Raw genomic sequence first — 24,093 nt, 5'->3', positions numbered from 1 at the left:
AAATAGAAAGAGTACAAACTCACATCGTCTCTGACTTCTGAACGGGTGACCGTAATTAAAAGAAACACGACGCGATCTCTGGGATTTATTTCGTAAGTTATGTAATTAGCGTACGTAACTTACGTACACACACTGTACCCTACACAGTCTCCGTAGCGTGAGATTTATTTCGTAAGTTACGTCATTAGCGTACATAACTTACGTACACACACTGTAACCTACACAGTCTCTGTAGCGTGAGGAATTCACAATAGTAACGAGTAACGATGCAGCACATAAAAAATGTATCGGAGTAAAAGTATTTCATTCATCGAAAATATGTACTCAAGTAAAAGTGGAAGTAGGAGAAAAAAAGAATACTCCAGTAGAGTACAGATACAGCCTTTTAGTACTTAAGTAGAGTAGTGAAGTAGTTCTACTTCGTTACTATACAGCTCTGGCTGTTTAACATCAAAATAAAAAAAAAAATATATATAGTTTATAGCTGACTTTACCAGCTGACTTCTCTATTGGCTGTTGAAACAGGTGATGTCTCTTACGTTCTAAAACCAGCTGAAAGTCTAGACCCCAAATATAAGACGACCCCACTTTTTCAGACGTATTTCCAGGGGGAGAAAAAAACGTCTTATATTCGGACCAATACGGTATGTCAGTTACGAATGACACATGCAGTCTAAGTGACAAAAGACTAGCCTCACCAGTAGGTTAAGTACCATGGGGCATACAAAATATCCCTGTTGGAAAAAAAAATAAAAAAAAGCGCTTCTGCAGAACTCCACCTTTATGTCATATTGGCATTAGTTGCATGCAGGGGGAATCGTCCTACTGTTGTTGGAATGTCACAATGGACAAGAATCAGCAGTTAGTGGGCAAAGCCTGCTTGAATCTCCAAGTTGAAAATATGTGACTTTTTTGATTTACTTTCCACATTTTGAAAAGTATTCAAAGCCCAAAATTATTATTGACTCCATTTACAGCAATGAGGTGATCCTGGCGAGTTTGAGTTAATGTGTGCGGGTTCAATAGGCAGCATAGGGAAATGGTGACGGGTTAGCTGACGGCAAGAGATTTGGTAACAATACATATGTAATTACTTTCACTGCTGCTCATGCTTTATCTTCTCGGAACTCATTGCAGCTGCAGCATAAACTGCACTCTTTCTCCCATCCCCTATTCCCTAAACTCCTGGAAAGCATATTAGTCTGACACTTAATGTGTGTCGACGTCCAAAGCAGCTGGTCTTGACTGGCTGAAAAGGCAGTGTCAGGTCATTAGTGCAGCCTGTCCGCCAGCTCCCCTTCAACTGCCAAATGTACTGTACCGACGGGTTTCTGCAACACCTCGCCCAACCACACACACACACACCGTCACTTGTCGATAAAGGAATAGTGCACATGTACCTAGCATTTCCTGGTTTTACATTAAGGAAAAACATGCTCTCCCTGCATAACACAACTCCACCTTCCGTCTCCTTACTTCCCTCCCCCATTCCTCATCTTCCTCTGTCTTCGTCTCTCTAGCTCAACGCTGACACTCTGTCACTGACTCTCTCGCAGGTCATCACTCTCCCACATTCAGGGCTGCACTGTAAAATGTTTTTTAGATTGGTAACAGCTGGGGTAAAGGGAGAAATCTCTTCTAGTTTCAGCATCCCTCGCCTAAGGGCTGAGGACCTGGAAGGGATTCATTCCTCAAATATCCCTGAGACACTTTCACATTTCTTTGCAGCCCGATTCTTTCTTTGACTCACACGCACACATTGTAATCGCCCTAGAGCTGTAAAGAAATTTGAGAGAAAAAAAAAAAGGTTCAGTCTTATTCAGCCAATATCAGCCATTTTGAAAGTGATCATCAGATCATTTGTTAAAGCCAATGACTCCCATACGTGCCTTTATTCCATTCACAGCACAGTTCCAGTGCAGCATGGCACATTAACCAGACTTGGCCCCTGGGGACTACCTTTACTCCCTCTTGAGTTTTCCCTTTCAACCCTTTCCCCGTTCCTCAGAGAAAATGAAAAACAAATGCTCCATCAGAAGGAGGAGGAACGAGAGCATGGCTCACACCTCGTAGGCATGTCAGCTTAATGGATTGAATAACCTATTTACTTTGGAGTGCCAAGTGCAAGGTACCGTCATGTCAACGTTGTGCTTTGCAGGAGGTGGGAGGAGAGTTAACGAATAAGATTTAACACCACGCTGTCACCCCATGGTAAATAAATTGTCATCGGAAAACAACTCCAATGCTGAGGCATGCGCTATTAAAACATGTAATGTGCACGGGAGAGCATTTTTTAAATTGTCAGCAGTCTGCAGAAGGGGGCTACATTTGTACAGCATGTCTCAAGTTGGTCTGCAAGAAGAGGTCAAAGAGAAACTGTGAAACATGTTCCCTCTTTGTTAGAGTGCTTTTTTCACTTGAGCATTTTTACACACTAATCTAACAATGTGCCGATGTGCATCTAAATGAAGAGACCTGCCTTTCAGTGCCTTTTCTAAAGCTCTTACGTTATGTGGGTGCACTGTGCTAATCTAATGGCATTAATTGAAGTCAGCTGCACTTCTCAGAAGTTGCCCGGCACATTAACGAAGCCCTTAGAAAATCATACACACAAAATCGCTGATGTGTATCCACATTTCTGTGTGCATTTGTTGTAGTGGCACTTTTCGGTACCATGAGATAAAGGTTAAATGTTGCCGTTGCATAAGTGATTAGTCCTGATGGATTGGAGAGCACAGGTGGGGTCCAGAGGGGAGAGACTAGATTGCAAAGCCAGCAGTGAGCCCGCTGAAGGCTATGACTGCCAAGCCCTCTTCTCGACACAGTGCCACTTCAGATTTAATTACACTCCAAACCAAATGGTCCGTCCTACAGCGGCAAACTTGGCACAGAGAGTTTACCTTTTGGCCTCATCGCTGGGAGAAAGGGAGTTCTTCAAGCCCTTGTACATGTTTAGGAAAGACACCTCTCCTTCCACTGGCCTGCCCCTCATTTGTAGAAGGTTTGATAAAGAAGCTCCAACATGTCAGATATGATTTTGTACAGCTTCAACTGACAATACCTTCCAATAACATTCTTCCTTTCTTCTGAACATTCTTCATTCTTGTTTTTGCCCACAGTGCTGGGGTGGGACGCACAGGTTGCTTCATCGTGATTGATGCCATGATGGAACGTATCAAGCACGAGAAGACTGTGGACATCTACGGGCATGTAACGCTAATGCGTGCCCAGCGCAACTACATGGTGCAGACAGAGGACCAGTATGTCTTCATACATGACGCGCTCCAAGAGGCCATCAACTGCGGCACCACAGAAGTGCCCGCCAGAAACCTATACGCCTACATCCAGAAACTGACGCAGATAGAGGGTGGAGAGAATGTCACCGGCATGGAGCTCGAGTTCAAGGTACAAACAGTTTGAAGCAAAAGCATTGGGGAAATTGGAATAACTGTTAATGAGCAGCGTTTTTCTCTTTACTGACCTTAGGTTTTACTTGCCATATACAGCAAAAGGATTGATCATTGATTGGCCATTCTCAGTACAACTCCCAAACTCTTTTCCAGTTCCCAGTAGGCCCGCTAGACAGCATGGGGCATGTGGTTTCCTCTCTATTCCGGTTAGTTGACTTACTTGTGTAACCCAACATAGGATACATTCTCCCTTTCTGGTTTCCCCTTCCCATATCTCTCTGGGTAACAGGGGTCTTGGTTTACATGAAAACGCCAAACACAGGTTTTCCCCACTACAGAACAACTGCAGGAGTGACATGAGCAATATACTCTGCATTTACAATGAGAGGTTTAACAATCCTTATGCAGCCCTTCGCAGTCTGGGGTATTGCTGTATGCATTGTATTGCCTTGCTCGTCACACGATTGCTTTCTTGCTGTGATGGGATGCTGATTCCACTAAGAGATGATAAACCGGTTAAATTACATCGCTTCTGTCCACTCCAGGCTCGCCAGGGTTTCCATTCCCCTGTCTTTTCATCATAACATGCTATTTTTCCCTGCAAAGGCAAGCCGTGATAGTAATCACTCCGATGCCATTTCCGTACTTTATGGTTATGTGAAACTAGTATATAACCACAGTACACTGTGTGCAATGTAGATTTGATCACCCACTATGTGCAGCTGATTATTTTGGATTACTCCCTACTCTCAAGCGAGTAAGAAAGAATCTGAAGGAATCTGATTGTTCTGTTTTTTACAGTCAGTCACCAGGGAAACACAGAAAGTCAGTGCTCATAGATATCTTTTTCTCTGTCTCAATGCAGCGTTTAGCTAACACTAAAGCCCATACATCACGATTCATCAGTGCCAATCTCCCCTGCAACAAGTTCAAGAACCGCCTTGTAAACATAATGCCATACGAGTCCACACGAGTGTGTCTTCAGCCCATTCGAGGAGTTGAGGGCTCGGACTACATCAATGCCAGTTTCATTGATGGGTACAGGTAAGTGCTCACATACTGACACCCATTGCCGATCAGATAGCCAGTATATAAATTCATAGGACTTGAAAATGGCTTGGCCTTTTAAAAGAAGCAACTCCATTTTTGAAATATAAGAGTCAGCAAATGTCAAGAGTCAAAGACAAGAGTCATTGCCATGTTTTGGTCAGTCATCACAAATGTGGCTCTTTCAACATCTTCAAAGCATTCACAGTGAAAGCTCTAATGTCTTTTTATGCTGATTGTCTCACACCTTTTCCAATATGTGATGAAATGCATTTCCACAGGCAACAGAAAGCCTATATTGCCACACAGGGACCACTGGCAGAGACCACAGAAGACTTCTGGAGAATGCTCTGGGAGCACAACTCTACTATTGTTGTTATGCTCACTAAGCTTAGAGAAATGGGCAGGGTATGCATATGCTTATTTTTCTTCCCATTTTTCTTTGGCACATTAAATTATTATGCAGGCATTATCTGGCTACAGAACACACACATGTTACAAAACAGCTTATATGAAATACCATACAGTATGTAGCTTCAGCCATGGGAATAAAATCTTCAAGCACAAGATACAGTATAAATTGAATAAAAACAATTCTGGGAATGAAAACAATGAAGCTAGTGTATGAAGAGAATGTTGTGGCTCATTGTGGTATTCTATTTTTCACTCCCTACAGGAAAAATGCCACCAGTACTGGCCAGCAGAGAGGTCGGCCAGATACCAGTACTTTGTGGTGGACCCAATGGCCGAGTATAACATGCCCCAGTATATCCTGAGAGAGTTCAAAGTGACTGATGCCAGGGTAAGCAAGCATTATTTCATAGAACAAAGTTTAAAGATCAAAATTTGGCATTGTTGGAACGGAGCTCCAACTCCAGTGCTATTGTTTACAGCTTGCTTGAGTGTATTGTTTTTGTAAGTCTGGGTCATGACCTAATGGTGGGTCATGGGGGACACTGAATGTATCACCAAAATAAAATAACGTTTCAACTTGTTTCAACGCTTAAGTTCCAACTGCACTTTAACTTTGGGTCGCTGCTGTATAGAATTTAGGAAAAAAAAGTGATTAAGTTATTGAGCATACTACTACTATTTTAAATTTTAAAATCCCATTACGCAATTTCTTAATCACATGATTTTATTTACTGTGAAAGAAGATTTGAATGAAATTGTTGAACATGCTGGAACACTCATTGAGCACCGGATTTAATATTGCAGTAGTTATTAGCTCAACATTTTGGCATTGTATCAAGTATTTGTTTATACCAAACTATGGCCTTAAGTGTAACATAAGCAAAAATAAATATTTGTGGGAATTATGACACATGTCAAAGTGTAAAAACAAATGTGGTGCCGGCGGCAGTAAGCTGCCAGAGTTTTTAATTCCATCAAAGGCTTACACAGATAAATGGCGCAGTCTCCCTCGTTTGTAGTGCATGTTACACTGTCTCGTCAATGGGATTTCTCTCCTTATCAAGGGGATACAATATCACTTAAGTAATGCACACCGTCAGTCGATTCTCCAAGCACCCCGTCGAGGTTAGCACATCAAAGGAATTGGCATCTTCAGGTTTAATACATTCAGGTAAAACGACAGGCATCTTTGACAACAAAACATTTTCTCTGATGCTTTAAACTTGGCGCCTGAGCTTGATTTTTTCAAGAATGCTGCTCATGGAATGAACTGCCTAGTTTCACTTCAGTTTTTTTTGTGTGCACATTTTTCCATATTTCTGACTGATCCATCTAAAGAGCAGGCTCTGTACATTCTCTCTCTCTTCCCACCCTTTGTTCCCAGGATGGACAGTCACGGACAGTAAGGCAGTTTCAGTTCACAGACTGGCCTGAACAAGGAGTGCCAAAATCAGGAGAGGGCTTCATCGATTTCATTGGCCAAGTACATAAAACGAAAGAGCAGTTCGGCCAAGATGGGCCTATTTCGGTCCACTGTAGGTAAGTGATCAACCAGTATAACTCACCAAATCATATCACTTGCACTTTGTAGAGAATTAAACTGAATGCAAATATATTTTGAGTTGCAAATAATAGCTCTACACGAATATTGATTTAGCATACTGGTACATTGTTTGATAAGACTTTTTCTATATTTATCTGGTTTCTCTGGCCTCACTGCTGACGTTTTTCTCCTCTCTCGCCCACAGCGCGGGTGTTGGTAGAACTGGAGTTTTCATCACCCTCAGCATAGTCTTGGAACGAATGAGATATGAGGGCGTAGTAGACATCTTTCAGACAGTGAAAATGTTACGGACACAGAGACCAGCTATGGTGCAGACAGAGGTGAGGTTTTTTTTCACTATATTTGCAAAGAAGACATAACTCACAAACTTTACTGAGGAAACTTAAGGTTTTGTGACACTTTCGATAACACTTGGAATCAATGACTGCGTTACAAATTTGATAATTTCATAATGAAAAGGGCTGGTGAGATTCCAAGCGTGCTCTTGAGCCAAACAGATTAACTAAAGCAAGCCTCTGTTAAGGCAAGAGAGAGAATTTTTCCCGCTTCGGTCCCCCTACAGGTTGGAAGCGGAATTGTCCATTACATTACATTATGCAAGTTTGCCAGATCGGGTAGCGGATCTGTAGTTCGAATGAACTGGACAATGTAATATAATGAACAATACCGCTTCCAACCTGTAGGGGAACCGAAGTAGGAAAAGTTCTCTAGTGTTGCTTTAAAGACCATTATTAATCCAGTAACTGAACCAGTTACTGGTGAGCTTGTCTGCTCTTCGCTGCAAAGTTACCTTACCTTTGGAATGTTTTGGTTCAATAGAAAAGGCAGCTAACAAATGTAATGTGACTAGTATCTAGGCTAGATCCCTAAGAGAGAGGGAGTGTGAGCTTAAGTCTTCTCTTCTTTGTTTCCAGGATCAATACCAGTTCTGCTACAGAGCTGGCTTGGAGTACCTGGGAAGCTTTGATCACTATGCAACGTAAAAGACCCAGTATTGGAAGAAAAAAAAGCAGAGAGCCCTTTGGAAAAAAAAAACAACAACAGTGAGCCTCTCTTCTGAGCCATAAATTCCTGCTTGAGAAAGTACTCCTTAACTCCTTGCTAACAACTCATTAAGTGTTGGATGTGTGACATGTCTTGTCAAAAAATTTAAAAGATGATTCCCGGAGGACCAAGTATTTCCCAACCCCAATAAAACCTCGCCTTGATACAAAGTGAGGGAATCCTGACTGTTGAAGCATCATACGGAATTACCTTTTCTTTTGCTTCAAGGATTCATTTTGGGGCTCATTAAACTGAATGAAACCAACACAACAAAAAAGTAAATGAACAATAATGACATCATCAGAAATGCATCAGTGATTATGAACCTTTACGAGAGGCATTGGAGGCACACAGAATTGCGGGGCGCGGCAGGGGCGCCCGCTGGGGGGACTTGATGCACATTGTAAAGAAAATAAAATCTGTTTCACAATCAAGAACACACAGACAACCCATCGAAAAAGAAGACAATGCTTGGTCCACAACAGCAGGACAGACTTAAAGTAATAATGAATAAATAACCTATTTCCTGTCACAATGTTCATCTAAATTTTTGGGAGACGGTAGAGTTCAAATGATCTATGAAATAAATAAAAAATTATTGATTTAGTTTTTTAGTACTTTATTATACAGCTGATGTGCTTTTTTTGAAATGTGTGAATTTCCTTTTTTTACACAAATTTATTGCTTGGAAAAGAAGTGATAAAACGTATTTACGTAAATGTTATTTTTTTTTAAAGCTGTAGAACTGTTCTGACATATGTGCTATTTTGCAGAGAGTATCTTTGCTTTTTTTTTTTTCATTTTGGTTTGGTTTCCATTTTCGTCCCTCATTTTGTTGCACTTGGTGCACAGAACAGAATTCACACTACCAAAAGGAAAGTTTGTTCAAGAGTTATTTTTGGGCTGGATTTTTGTTATGGTTTTCGTCCATGATCACATACATGGTAACTTAATTACTCCCATGAGATAAACTGGGGCTTTGTGGAATCAACAGGGATGAGCAAAGTATGAAGTTGCTGCTACCGATTATCTTAGTTCTTCCATGTTAGAAGGATGATAAGAGATAACCTGATGAATTGGATAAAATATATGAATATATAGATATATGGTACAGACTGTCAAATATATGTGAAATATATATTAAAGCATACATATAACATTCTAAATATATTGATAAAGTACATAATTTATGAGTAAAAAAGTATTTGAAATATGGATGGTCTATGAAAGCTTCCAGATTGAGAGTTGTGTGCTATGGGGGAAATGAAATGAGATTTTTCACTGGAATGCACATCAGTAGGACAAAATTGTATTCTGATTCAGTGCATCTTTTCTTGTGCAATAAATGTGTATTTTTAGATAGGGTTTTATGTGGATATGTCATTCACTCATGACATTGTTGTTCCCCCCGCAAGTGAGGTGTGGGAATGTCGGGTGCCAGTCAAAGTGTCACTGGTGCATTTTTTTTCAAGCTCTCATACAGTGTGTAATTAGAAGCAGAGGGGTCACACAGCCGCAATCACCGCTCCACACAATAGGGCAAGGTACAAAGACGTCACTTTCTTGTGGTTCTTTAAAGCATTCAATGGTAATGACTTTTTTAATTTTGCATTTAGAGTGCCTTATATTTATGCCTGTTTTTATAATGTTTCATTTAACATATTAATGTATCCTGAGTAATCTAGGCATTTAGTATAGATGTAACTGTATAGTTTATTTACCATAAGTATTCATTTGTCACATGATGAGATTATATATGCAAATAAGAACATTTCAAAGCTCATATTTTTCATTTTCAGTGGCCTTATTGTGGCTGAGTGAATAAAAAAAATTAAAAAAAAGTTAATATATCACTGACCTCTACAGAATACACAATAGTTACAAAACATATATTTAAAATGTTCAGACATGGAGACCGGGATGAGATTGCAGAATACTCAAAACTAAACAGGATGAAGGCCCAACATAATGGTAATTCAATTCAAACTAAAAATGGATTTGGTCAAAAAGAATGCACAGGTCGTCACCACAAGGTTTCTTTTCCATGCCTCTGAATTCCAGACTTTATATGTGTCACTACAGAGAAGAGATATAGAGAAACACAATCTGCAACAACATTTCAGTTCTGCTATCCTGACAGTGTGTTATGTTCCTTTTTTATGTATGACATTACAGTAAAATACTGGAGTTTAGTTTGGTTATGTTTCAGTCTATGTGTTGAGCAGCATCTTTAACTTCTCCGTACCCTCTTTGATGGCTTTGTGGATGTGCATTCCAGGTGCTTTCTTTCCCTTGTTAACTCAAGCAGCTATGTGTTTTATTTTTGTCAACTGCTTAACTGATTACTTTTGTCTTCATTTTGAGATATAAAAGTGCTATCATTTAACTTAAAGGTGGCTAACGTTACATTATGTTCGCGTCTCAGATGTTTATTTTCTCATCTCAGTTTTTCCCTTTTTTTATTGATTTTTCATATGCAGGGTGAAACATTGCAGAATGGCCGAAGCTGGCCTGTTAGGAAGATTTGCACTTTCTCTATCTTTGTACTATGCACTGCCCTATTGATTCTAAACCCAATAATATATTACTTGAACCCATCTATAAAAAAAAAAAAAAAATCTCCTTAAACGTTCACTTTGTGTGTATGTAAATAACACAAAAAAAGGTAACAACTCTTGAAAAAGACAAAAAAAAAAAAACGTTTGTGGCGAAAAAGAGCATCCATTCTGATGCCATGGTTACTCCAGCAGATGACTTCAGAAAAATCTGTCCCCCAACCATCTGTTCTTGTGGCTTTGCCATTCAAGCTTGGAGTGTCATTAACAGAAATAAACGTTGTGTTCTCTGCTCTCTCTATCTATCTCTCGTCTGGATGCATAGATTGAAAATTAAATAATGAAATTGTAAAAAAAATAAATAAAAAAAAATGGCTTGTTAAAAACATCATACAATTACCTCCGATTAGTTGTAAGCGTAAACTGTTTCTTTTTCTGAATGAAAGGAGTGCTTTTTATTTTCTTACTTAGGTTACATTGGTGGCGAAAGAAATCTGTATGGAAATCAGTTCTTTGCTGACACAAGTTCCATTTGTTATAAATTAATTCTATTAAAAAATGTCAGTGTTATGCATCGGCGTTTCACTTGTTTCCCTCCACCTCACTTTGACTTGAAAAGACTGATGGAGCTATTTTACCCCCTACTGGTCTGGGTCCAATATATTATCCACAGTTCTTTCGTGTATGGGGAAATTGAGCCTCACCACATTTAAATAGATTTCCATTGCTCTGGTTTTTCTGTCACTGATGACAGCCACATTGAATCATCAGGGGAACCTTTGACAGATGAAGTGCAAGGTTTTTAAAGCTGCCTTGTTTTTACCACAGATTTTGTTCACCATACCGACAAAGTGGTGTAGTGTTGTAAATTGGAATTATAACCACATTGCATTACATTCAATGTCATTGCACAACTGAATACTTGTTTCTTTTGCCGTTTGTTCCTGCTTCTCATCTATTATGTACGTATTTGTAAAGTTGATAACATCAAAATGACACCAGTATAACCGGCAACCTCAAGTTAGGCCAAAGGGCCAATCTAAAATCAGTTTCACTGTTAATTGACAATTTTACATTATGACTAGACATACATTGGTTGATACATACTGGTAGAAGATCCATCTTAAGTTAAAGCCAAAACTATACAACCAATATAAAGCGATAAATATTGATATATAAATATGTACAGTACATACTGTATATGCCATGGGCAATTTTAGACCCTTTTTAGGGGGGGCTCAAGCCTTTAATTTCATTTCAGCCCCTCTAAAAATTACAATATAAAAAAATATTTTTTATTTTTATTTAAATTAATTTTAGTGCTTCAAGTTAGACTTGGCGACCTTGTCTGTTAGTGACAAAGAACAAACAATTACAGGTTCAAAGGGCTTGAAACAGGTTTAATATCATGTGCCGCTGTTGCCGATGCTACGCACCTGTAACCCAGTCAAGGAAAGGGTTAACAGAAACATAGTTTTGGCCAATCGGAGGTGGTTGTGCCAGACTCCCGCCTTTGGCTGAGTCTATCTAATCTGTCAGAGGGAGAGCAGGAGTGCGGTTGTGAAGTTTAACGTTGGTATTCCCCAGAGAAGAAGTTGGTCATTTCATGGTGCAGATTAGAACCCAAATTGAAACGTAAGCAACTAAAATTGCTGAATGTTAGAACATTGTGTCCAATTGGTCGTTATTACTGTGATACTAAAGCCACCCTAAAGGTTTGTTCCTAATATTGCCCCTGGTATATGCATATCTTTAAATAAATATAAATACATACAAATTCAGAAATCGAAAATGCCAGTACCAACTCCACAGATTTATTGATATATACTAAAAACAGTCTTTTACTTTGCTTTCCAAAATGTACACATTAAAAGGCAAGGCAATGGAACATAGCCATGGCTAAGTACTTTTTTGATCTATAATGATATATTCATAATCATTCTTTTTCAGAGGCTACTCCAGACTGGCTCACTAGGTCATGCATTCAGGAAAAAAAATCATTAGGTGTCATAACTACAACTTATTCACAACCTGGCTACATGTTCCTAAAGCTATCAACAGTGCATGCTATATTTTTTGTCAACAACACTAACCTACAGAAGTACTATAAATGTGCCAATAACCTGAAGCAAGAAAACTGCTTGAAAGCTGGGGAACACAAAATTTATTCAGGTTTCAGAAAACTATCCATGCACCCAATTAGAAAATATCATCCCACATGACAACAAATGACAGATGCTGTCAGGTATGACACAGAGCTTGAGAAACATTATTCCTGAGTCTACCCTGGAAAGTGCTGATGGATAACAAGCTGCGCATAATGTTAGTCAACAATAGCAGATCATAGCAGCGTTGAAATGTAATAAATATCAAGAGGTTCCTATCGTCAAGAGAAAATATTGCTATAGAGAGGTGTCAAAAGCAATGACATACTGCAACAACTACAGAGATGATTTCTGTAGGAGCTGTTTGTTACTCGTTTGCTACATGTTTTTCTAAATCAGACCTCAAACTGAACATGCAGGTATTGCATCTGCCAGAACCAGCAACGTGCCCCTGAAAAGGCAACGGTGGTCTAGTGGTTAGAGAAGCGAGCTTGGGAGGTCGCCAGTTCAATTCCCAGACAGACAGGATAAAATCTGGGTGGGGAAAGTGAAAGAGATCCCTCATTACCACCACTGAGGTGCCCTTGAGCAAGGCCCTTAACATCCAACCGCTCCAGTGGAGCTGCTCAGTGGCCAGCAGATCAGACTGTGGTTGTACTGGGCAGCTTCCAGGTATGAACGTGGAACTGTGTGAATGTGACAGGTCGTCGTTGCAAATTTGAAGTTGTTCTCAATCGACTTACCTGGATAAATAAAGGTTAAATAAAAAAATTAAATAAAAAGGCCTCTCATACAGTAAGGTATGCTGATGTTTGCAGTTTCTTGCTGTGTTACGAAGCATCAAAACTGTGTCAAGATACATCTGCCCCCCCCAAACTTTGGGGGGTTTGGGACATCCCCCCCCCACAACAACCCCCCCCCCTTTTACCCCCCCCCCCCAATTTTTCTGCCCCCCCCTCTGCCTTCTCAATGCCAGAGTACCATATTACAGTGTGTACAGAATTGCATATGACATGTAGGAACATGTTCACAGATTACAGCATGGCAAGATCAATTACTGCTTCGTCCTTTTTTCTGACAATTTGATGGAAATTGGCCAAATGATTTTCTAAATTTCTTGAGCTATCGTGCCAATGCAGATGTCTGCTTCACGCCAGACAGGAATACAACGAACTACAGAACTCAGACTGTCGTCAGCTTTTATTTTTCACCGGAGACTGCACTTCAGATGTGTCAAGCAGATGTTCTGTCTTCGTCTCTCAGCAGTTTTTGTGGAATTATTAAACCAACGAACCAGTCAGTCACAACACTGCGCACAAGTCATTTCTCACGTATCCCTTTTTTGCTTTATTTTCCACATCCTTAATTTGACGAAACACGTCCAGGTGAAGGCTAGGGAGCAGTGCGGCTTTGTCAACAGTAGTGGGTGGGAATCAAGAACCAGACATTTATTTTTATTCTCTCGGTTTTGAAAGAAGAAAAGCTTCTGTACCCGATTCTACTGCAGCAAGAATGATTTCACAACTCTGCATTCAAATAATTCAATTATATTAGCAGGTTGCTTTGATCAAGAAGTCTGACACTCACAGCATCCACCACCCACTGTGTTCTCGATGCTCCATCTACCCCTGTGTTGAGAAACAATCACCTGTTACCACCTCACCTACTTCATCTATCAGGTCCTGACATATTTCCACTAATAAGACACTGTTGGCAGCTATGTTCCTCATGCATCCATTTTCATATTAATATTGCTGGGAATACTGTAATTATATATAGTGCTGCAGGTGCACATTAGGTTAAAAAACTAAGACTTTTTGAGGAATTCAAACATTTATAAAGAATAGTGTATTGATTTAAGATTTTTTTTTTAAGATTTCTGTTGGAATCAAATCCAAACCTTCTGTAGGGCTGGGAATCTTTGGGAATCCCACGATTCAATTCTTGGTGTCGTGATCTGATTCAAAACGGATTCTCCATTTAATGAATAGAACTATTTTCAGCTGTCTTTAGTCCCCTTAATTGCAATATGAAAAATGAATTACAGTAAAGCTAACAGGCCTTGATGGCGGTCACAGTCTAACCAAATAGAAAAGCCAGAGAAAAATGTGTGGGAGTATGCAGCTTTTTTATAGTTAAAAAAGTAACTCCAGCAACTGTCGTTGCCTGGTTAAATTTCTAAATTGTACAAAAATAAGTTGGTGTGCTGGAGTAAGGGAAAAAAAAGTAGATCCTTTCTGCTGTAACACTAGTACAAGGGAACAATTATGTACAACCCAGGACTTTTAATGAAACTGCCTGCATATGAAGTATATATAAAAAAAAAAAAAAAAGATTTCACTTTTGTCTTGCAAAGCGAATCTTCTTTAAAGATAAACTACAAGATAACTCTTTCGGATCTTGTGTATACCATCCAGGTGCTGCACTATACCCTCTCAGTTAAGCCCTGCCCTTTTTTTTTCCTTGAACATAATGTTATTAATGAGGTACAAAAAAAAAAGTTTTGGAATCTGAATTTACTTAGACTTGTAGAAGATGAGAATAATGGTTCAATGTTTATTCTCCCCCCGCTACTCTTCTGTGTTCCTGGATTGTTGCCAAGCCTTATGTCATTTATAACCTCTTCATAAGATTTAGTATCAACCACACTTGCAAGAACAGCTGTAAAACGTTACCTTATTTACAATCCTTTGATGCAACATGTTTGGAATTTGTTAGATAACAGGAGAGGGCCTAGTTTCATCTGTGATGCCTTACCGCATTTTTTAAATAGCCCCTGCCACAACCCAAATAAAACCTACAATGAATATACAGCAATACAGGGTTTTGGTCATTTCTGGGTAATACTAAAGCCAATTTACTTCTTCATACGGTTTTGTGGCAGTTTTGAGTTTAAAATGTCAAGTGCCAAACCTTAATTTAAAAAAGCAGTAATTTCATATACTTGTTAAGGGCAAAGATCACCCACTCGTCACCGATTCACTGTCACAGCTGACCGCCAGCAAAGCTAATATTAAACTTAAGAGCTAAGCAGCTGAGTAAACAGACATGGATTCTTGGTTTGACTGGACTCAAGGCACAATGCAGAACAAGTGGAGCGACTGTGCGCTGCAAATGAAATGGACAGCTATGGGTCTGCGAGCAGCACAACCCAGGGGCCTTTTGCAGGCAGAACGGTGAAGGCTGCGGCGCTGCAGAGAGATAGGCCCCGTGCCCTGCAGCACGCTGATGATGATGATCCATATGGGGATCCTCAATCGAGCGGGCTCCCAGCTCAACGATGAAGAACCCAGATAAGAGCTGACACTGCTGCCAACGCTACATTGACTTTGTCTGCACATCACATTAGAGCTACTTCAGAAGCAAAATTAGGTTTTGACCTTTAGTAACTATTCCAAGGAAAGGAAAGGAAGATCAACACAAAAGGCTGGTAAAAGAATGCAGTTATCAGTGTGATTATACATTTGTGTTTGTCTTTGAAGTGCCCATTATTACTAGCCAGCTCGGCCAAAATGGGTTAAGAGAGATGGTTTCTTCAACTCAGTGACCAAGTAAAACAAGAGGGAGAGAAAATAGGAAGGTATTTCCGTTTTTCTTGATTGCTTTGATGTAGCAGTCAACTCAAACTCCACATTTTCCAAACAAAACAGTGGCACTCATGGTCAAAATGACACATTTTGTTTGGAAAAAGGCTCTAACCGTGCAAAAACATTTAACAAAAGCAAATTTTGCCTTCAAACAACACAACTTGCAAACAAGTGTATGAGCCCTTCCAATCAACAATTACACAGTGGACAACAAAATACAGCATACAGCACTTGAATCAGTGCACCACTGCTTGTCAGCGTAGCCTATTACTGTACGTAGCTTTCATGCCAGTGCCATTTGTTGTCAAATTTGCCTTCTTGCAAAGAATTGGATCCAGAATCAGAAATGCTTTGATGCAAATTGTATTGATTCCATTGATTCTTATTTTCAAACTGTGGCTGAAAACTGAAATACTGTAAATATTACACAAAATACATGTAAACCAAAATAGAATCTATTAGAGTATAAGAAATTAAGAAAAAAAATCTATAACAGTAATGTATAAACATCTATTACTGTAGAGTATAATAAATAGCCACTGCACCTTTTAAGGCCTGCAGACTGATTGCTAATTGAAGATTTGTGTGAAGGGGTGTCAACCAGGTGCTTCAGTGATTTCATACTGATGTAGGTAGTTGCGAATAGTTAGGAAACAGATGGTTTCTGTTTGGTTACCATAGCTAAAACAATGGAGTTTGGACTGCTTGAATGACATCCGTGTTAACTGTTCTGCAAAAGGGTGGGGAAAATGTGTCAATCCAATGAGAAAGGGTTAACACGTTGGCAAGAGGTGTCTTCTGCTCTGCTGAGACAGTGATGATGAAGACGATGAAGATGATGAAGAGTGGATCCCAGTTTCTTTAAGCAGGTCAAAGCAGTCAAGAAAAACTGTAATTGATGAAAATGGAGGATAGGGTAGAGACAACTTGAGTGAAAAGCTTGAATTGAGTAACGACAGAGATAGTGAGAGAGGGCTAGAGAGGAATCCAGCATGAGCCAACAGTTGCCACAGTGTAAAAACCTCTGAAGGTTAATTTCTCGGGCTCAGCATCTTGCCAATATCCCTGTGATCAGAACCTCTGTAGGCCAGCCATCTGCTTCCCCTTCTCTCTCTGCATCTGCACTTCTCATTCCTGGCTTCATCTGGGAGTGGACATGCGTCAGGGCACTTTTAGGGAACTGCTCTCTGAATGTGGATGTGAGAGAGGGGGCACAAGGTTGTTTTTTTTTCTGGTTTCTTAGCTAATAAGATGTTAATTTACAAATAAAGTTTGCTGTTAAAGGTGCATACATAATCATTACATGTATGTAGTAATAACTTGAATAGTAATACCAGATTACTACATAGTTAAAGTTCAGAAACATTTACTCTGGGGTTGCAACTAACAATTATTTCTATTATTGATTAATCTACTAAATATTTTCTCAATTAAATCGATTGTTTGGCATTGTAGGACATTTGACCAAAGAACATGGCAACGTCTTGAAATGTCTTTTATTTTATTTTTGGGGGGGGGGGGCTTTTCCGCCTTTAATTGATAGGACAGCTAGGTGAGAAAGGGGAGAGAAAGAGGGGGAAGACATGCAGGAAATCTTCACAGGTCGGACTCGAACCCTGGACCTCTGCATCGAGGCATGAGCCTCTCAGTATATGTGCGCCTGCTATACCTACTGATCCAACCCGGCCACAAAAGGTCTTGTTTTGTCTAATCAACAGTCCAAAACCCAAAACAAGTTAAGTTTTCTATCAAAATAACTAAGAAAATAGAAATTAGAAATAATTCACATTTGAGAAGCTAAAACCAGAGAATTGTTGCCATTTTTTGCATAAAAAATTACTTGAACTATTTTCTTTTGCTCGTTAACTGTTCCAGCTTACTGCTACTTAACACATCTCGGAGCGATCATACACAAAAACAAAGTGGTTTAAAAACAATCTTAAAAAAGTATCCCCAAAATTGATTTAGCATTTTCCCTTTAGAAATGGAACAGTATGCAAATTGAAGTTTTTTTAAATGGTGAGCTGGGAGTAAAGTGATTTCCTAATATGATCTAAAAACAAACCACTGGCTTCCCCAGTGCCCTTTTAGACCTGACTGACAACAAAAGAAAAATGTACAGTATGTAGGCTAGTTGAAGCCAATAGGAAGTTCACAGCACATATCAATTATCCTGTCAAGCCGGGGAAAAAAAGAACAGGAAATATAATTTATGAGCTCCCCGACAGGTTTTTGTTGCAACCTAAAGCAATAATACACCTTCAGTTCAGTGCTCAGCTGCAATCTTTTTTATCCACTGCCACTTCACCATGGGGATAAGTACTAAGGGTATATTTTTTTGTGACCTCAGAGGACAGTGTCAATTATTCTGGGTATGGCTTTGTGGAGGACTTCATTCCCCAATCAAAATAAATGGCCAGGGCAGCAGAAAGTGAATGGAGCTAAGCCCCCAATATTCCTTCGAGACAGGAGTGGGGTTTGGGCCACAAACAAATCTATTACCACAAGGTAAATGGGATGCATCAGCACTCCTGGCCCATTTGAATGGTTCTAGCCCCGTGACCACCCTTGCATAGGATCCTTCCATTTTAGACGCAGGAACTGATAGCAAGATTTTTTTTTTTTTCTTGTGCACCACCCTGCAGTCAATCTTACATAATACATTCTGATGATAAGTCTTACATGTATGGCGGCTCCCAAACTGAAAGTGGCTGTGACTAACTCACTGTAATGGGAAAATTCAGCTTCCTGCATATAATGGGGAAAAACGTGGAGGATGTGTAAGTTCAAGCTTTAATGCAATGCTGTAGCCTAATGTGGTCTTAAGTAATTCATGGAGGGGTTGGAGGTGGTGGTGGGGATGCAATTAAAATGAGCCGTCATGAAATGAAATGCTTTTTTCCTTCTTTTTTTTATTCTTTACCAGCTGGTAGTCATTTCACTGTCAGGGTGTATATAATTTCAGCTGATAGTGGAGACAGTTCTGCTCCAAGGCACCATTTTTTTCACAGCAAGAGTGCTTTTAGGGGGCTCCTCATCCACACCAAGGCTTACATGTTGTCCATTTTCATTCTGATGTCTTGTTCACAATGGTTTTGCTTTTGCCATTAGATAAAACTACATCCGCGATAATATAAAGCTTATATATTGTTATATTGTTCTACAGAGGATTTGAGTCAGGCAATGACATGCTCAACAACAGAAGCAAAGAAAAAACCACTTACTTTGAAAGTGAAGATTGTGGAAGCCTGTGTGATGAGAACTGGCAGGTCTATTTTTACAGGAGCTTCAATTTTGATTCACAACACAATTTCTGGTTTATGCTTCACCTCATAATCAAAACATTCACTAATATTTTCACACCTAACCAATTCATAATCAATTTTGAGCACTCTTAAAAGTGGAGAAAATGCACTCAGGTAGAAGGTACTGCTTCAAGAGGACTACTGGGTCAAACTTTCATCTGTTGCACTGCTATCACATTTTCAGTTTCATATCAGTTTTAATAGTTCTCTTGCCCTACACCAGGGAGGTTGTTAAAGCATATCCACTATTGAAGGCCAAGGCTAAGAGTCGTCGGCCCTCAACGCAGTCGGTGGCAGATTCCATTTTCCCTGCCAAGCGGGGATCTCACCTGAAGCTATTGAAGCGCAGAAATTGTTGTCATTTAGAAAACATTTAGTGGCACCGCTATCTGCTAGTCCATGGTTTATGTGTGGGGTGAGCAATGTATTGTGACATCAAAAGTCGTAACTTCTTAAGTGCATGCTAATGAGTGTGAGGAATCCTGCTGGATTTTGTGGTTGGCACAAGCCATGAAAGTTTGTGTCCAGTTTGCTAAAATGAGACAAGGTGGCAGATGGAGAATGGAATTGTACAGGGGGAAAAAAACATGTCTTCTCACCTTTGATAGAAACTTGGAAAAGCATTATTTTTTTCAAGCTACATAGAGACAAACACTGCAAATCAAATAATCAATTCAGTATAGCAATACTAAAAAGGCGGTTATCTTGAAATAAGCTTTTATTTTTCTCATGTAATACATTAAAATAGGGCTGAACAGATTCCCCAGAGAGCAAGTAAAGCAGAAAAGAGGTGATGGTTGACTGCTACTGCTCAGGGCAATACAAGAGCATTTAACTAGCAGAGATTAACTACTGTATTCCCACTGGTGGCCTAGATGTCCTAGTGTACCGCCTCAGGGAGGAGAGATACCAGAGACGGAGCGGTGGAGGGAGTAAAAGAAAAGGGATGTGTTGGGGTGGGGGGGGGGGGGTGTCCATGTAGTGCTGACAGCTTTGGTCACTTGAGAGTATAGAGTGACAGGTGATACAAAACAAAAACAGCCTCCCCACCTCCATTGTTTTTACCGTTTGAGTAGCACGCGGTAGGGTTGTGCTGGGTAGCAACTGTGTTTCTCTGCTCTGTATATTGAGTACATTTTATATTACATACTCCAACTTGTTTTCTATTTTTAACAGAAGTATTCAAAATGATGCCACAGCAGCTGTGTTTGCTACTCAATTTATTCCATCCTGAAAACTGTCTCTCACTTTCCCACTGTCTTGATGTGTACCACACTGTACCTAGACATGGCAGCAATCACTCTAAATCAGACGGACACATTTGTGGAACTTCCTGCAATTGCGGATCCATCTGTGACATTTCTCAGTCCATTGCTTGTTAGCATTCATAACATCACAGCCATACCCACTGGCAATCCTGTTATAGGTACTGTATGTTTTATTTATTTTTTATCTATCAATCAAATCAGATACGGAAAATTCAGATGCCAAGGTGATATTATATTACCTCTAGGTTACAGAGCTGTGCAATCAGCAGTCAAATGACCAAACTCCCAATACCCAACTTTAACTTCATTGGAAGTTATTCCTGAAAATGAGTGCTGGTGTTATTCTGCTTTCAAGAAATACAATAAACGATATTGCCAGGAGATCAACGCCTCTTCTCCCTCTCAATATAACACATTTCACAATGTCACAATTGCAATTCAAATGTAACATTGCACATGCACAAATCGGGGATGTATGATATCATCATCTACTGGCAGGGTAGTTGGTCAAATGTTTTGAAGTTTGCCCACTTTGGTAACTGGAGCTATATTTTTCTCAGTCCTTTCTTCGAGTGCCTTGAAGCAACTGAAACAATTAAGACCCCCGACAAGGACAGTGGACGCCTCTGTAGGAACACCACTGAGTTGTTTATTATATCAACAGCTTGCACTGTAGGCTTCCCCCATGTCATCTATGTGCCTGTGGAACATATGAAAGCAGGAATACACAAGCAGGGCTACTTTGTCTTTTTTTGGCCTCCCTCGACCGCCCACCATTTTCCTTTACTCCCTCACCCTCTCTCGTTCTTTCTCTCTCTGCTTCCCTGCTCGTCTGTTTTTCTGCCTGGAAGTGGAACCGATCGTTCTGGATTCCTCCATCACTGAAAAAGCTCCTCTACTTGTGATGCAGAGCAGGCCAAAAAGCACAGGAATATGGCATGTCTCCGGCAACGTTGGTTCAGAGAAAAGGAGTGCAGCATTTTGTATGCAGGCAGGATTAGCCTAATTGAAGTGTCAGCCTGAGAAAATTGTGGATGCGTGCGGGTTAATGTCTGGGTATAGCAGAAGCTTCACTCATCTCTGTGATGATGAGGAATTTGGCTATCATTGCAGGCCTCATTTGTGTGTGTGTGTGTGTGTGTGTGTGTGTGTGTGTGTGTGTGTGTGTGTGTGTGTGTGTGTGTGTGTGCGCGCACGTGTGTACGTGTGTCTATGTGTGAGTAGACCCCACCCTATGGTGATGCTAATTGTAAAACCTACCATCAAGTGTATTTATGATGCTGAGGCAGCAAGTTGAGGCTGTTGGCTACATAATTACTTTACACCATTGGGCCATTGCATTAAGAATTCACAATTAAAAACAGCAGTAGTCTTGATTAATTACATTTATGTGCAAACTTGCAAACAAACTGATGAACACACACGTTAGCCTTTTCTAAAACTACATTAAAGTGGAGTGAGTTGAATTGTACAGCTCCCATATTTCTCATTCTCTCCCTCTCTCGGTTTCTATCAGTGCAATTGTCACAGTAATTGAAATGTGTCAGTGTGACAGTGGCAACTGTGAATTAACGCTAAACCTACGAGAGCGAAATAAAACAAACAAGCCGCACTGAAGGCACACTGACAGAGCGCCACCGTTTCCCCGTTGTAAGTATTCACATTATTGCCTTGTCAAGGCATGGAACCAAAATGACTACCTTAAACAGGTCTCACTCTCCATGTTCACAGAGTATCCAGCAGAGGGGATGTTGAAGGCCTCAGAGCTTTCACAAGACTTTTAGAGGGAAGGAACGGAGTTAGAACTATCCTGAACAGCATGACAGCAGTTCATCTTTTTTTTAAACAAACTAACTAATTTCACATTACACTAAGCTTTCCCTTTCCCTTTTAAACAACTACATGCAGTCTAAAACCCACCAGTGGTACCTATCTGTAGTGGGAAAGTGATTAGCCCTTTCTGCTTTATCATCACAGTTAACTGAGTCTTCCAACAAAGGAGTTACATTTCTGTCAATTTGCCAGGTTAACCCTGCGAGATATTTTCACTTCTAAATGTAATGCATTTTGTCTTGATACTGCAGAAAACACCTGACTGACAGTTTAAACCGTTATAATAGCCTTTTTTTTTTTTTTTTTTTAGCTGTTTAGCTGTGTCATGCAATTTGACGGCACTCTTTGAAATTTCAAACAGCAAGAGAGCATTTTAATTAGCTTGTGCCTGTCATCTGCAAACTTTTACAAGGTTAAAATTTTAGCGGTGACGGCTGATATCACGGGTCGATATGTCCATTGGTGCCAAATTTCTGTAATTAATACCTTTCAGTCAGCCAACTCGGTTGTTGTTTGTCTTGTGTGCTCTATGGTGCCAGAGTCTGCAAAATTACGATTGGTGAAAAATTGTTGACTTGACAAAAACACCACTCTGCGAAGTTGCTATGTAAAACGACCAATAAATAAGTTGGGTCTTTATCTTGCTTTAATAATCTTACTAGTCACAGCAGTTAGCATCTAGCTAGGTAGCTGTGTGTAAGACGGCAACATGGCAAATAGTCTAAATCTTAAATAGTCTAAAATGTTCATTTGCAATGACGTCACGGATGAATAATTCAGACCCTCAAATTATTAATGTGGGTGCTTAAATTAAAATGTATTCTGTCATCACAAATAGATATGAGACATGTCTGAGATGTCAGATACACGCGGCCCTGTCTTATATGTGAAGTATAGCCAGGTAGAGCATCTCAGTCAAACCCAAGTGGCCAACTCTAATGGCTTATTTTGCACATGTGCATCTAGCATGGACAAATTATAAATAATTGTCAGCTGTATTGCCAGCTGGACAGTAACAACATGTCACTTTGCCACAGATTGAGTTTTGAAGAGAATATTGATACATTTAACATTTCTGTGGACCTCCTGAATGGAGTTCTTGTGGAATGTCTTCACATTTAGATTAGATGAGTGAATGCCATCAACAGCAATTTAAGTGCCAATACCAGATACTGTGAAAAGCAATGTAAGACACAACAAATGCAATTATCTGACGCCTCAAGACCAGCCCTATAACATATAGTATATCTTATGAACTATGCTTGTATAGATATGTGGACAGACTATAAAACCTGTGCAGGCAGAAAGATATATTGTAACTGTGTCGTCGAGCAAATAGTCTGTAGTTATTTTATGCACTATACCAATCCTTCTGCAATTATTCAGCCCAATTAACCATTATGACAGTGGTTAGGTTGAATGCCATTCACAAACACCTCCTTAGTATAATCCATAACGTAAGTATAGGTATGATCTCATTCAATATAGGAATGGGGTTTTCTTGATAAAGTCAATTAACTTAATGTGTATGAGATGGGATTGGTAGCTTTGCTCGTGTCCACTATGGGGTTACCCTACTGGAAGACCACCTTGCAGTATAATATTGCAGAGTCATTTGATCCTGAAGATGAGGTCAGCCTTAAATGCTGCCGTAGTGATACAGCAGCAATAGTAATTTCACTGAAAGGTGCAGCTGTCAAGGTAAAGCCCTCGGTAAGCCCTTCTGCACCTCATGCCAGCACAACCCACTGTCAAAGACAATCCAACAGCAGCTACTGAAAACACTATATTACAGTATGCTATTGACACAAGCACAGGCTGCTAATCATTCATAGAATTAAATATTCTTTTATCTATCATAACTTGTATTGATTTTTTTACTTATAATAAATAATATAAATATGTTGTCCTATAACAGAAAAACGTACACATGCTGTTGTCCTTTATCTGCCTGCATCCCA

The 24,093-nt window shown here is 39.8% G+C and overlaps 1 protein-coding gene across 38 annotated transcripts in view; it reads left to right on the top strand.

Annotated features, from left to right (window-relative positions):
• The window catches only part of LOC120573258 (receptor-type tyrosine-protein phosphatase delta), a 363,765-nt gene extending 356,254 nt beyond the window's left edge, over window positions 1-7,511 (top strand). For all 38 annotated transcript variants that reach the window (XM_039822875.1, XM_039822879.1, XM_039822873.1 and 35 more), the window contains 7 exons: window positions 3,120-3,405; window positions 4,276-4,454; window positions 4,739-4,865; window positions 5,134-5,259; window positions 6,256-6,410; window positions 6,620-6,755; window positions 7,350-7,511. In XM_039822875.1, coding sequence (XP_039678809.1) covers window positions 3,120-3,405; window positions 4,276-4,454; window positions 4,739-4,865; window positions 5,134-5,259; window positions 6,256-6,410; window positions 6,620-6,755; window positions 7,350-7,418 — 1,078 coding nt within the window. In that variant the 3' untranslated portion in view covers window positions 7,419-7,511. The remainder of the gene's footprint in view (window positions 1-3,119; window positions 3,406-4,275; window positions 4,455-4,738; window positions 4,866-5,133; window positions 5,260-6,255; window positions 6,411-6,619; window positions 6,756-7,349) is intronic.
• Window positions 7,512-24,093: the final 16,582 nt, after the last annotated feature.

The sequence above is a fragment of the Perca fluviatilis genome, chromosome 14 (genome assembly GCF_010015445.1).
Source record: "Perca fluviatilis chromosome 14, GENO_Pfluv_1.0, whole genome shotgun sequence".
Lineage (NCBI taxonomy): Eukaryota > Metazoa > Chordata > Actinopteri > Perciformes > Percidae > Perca > Perca fluviatilis.
The sequence above is the reverse complement of the archived record's forward strand: the minus strand, read 5'-3'. Positions and strand labels throughout refer to the sequence as shown.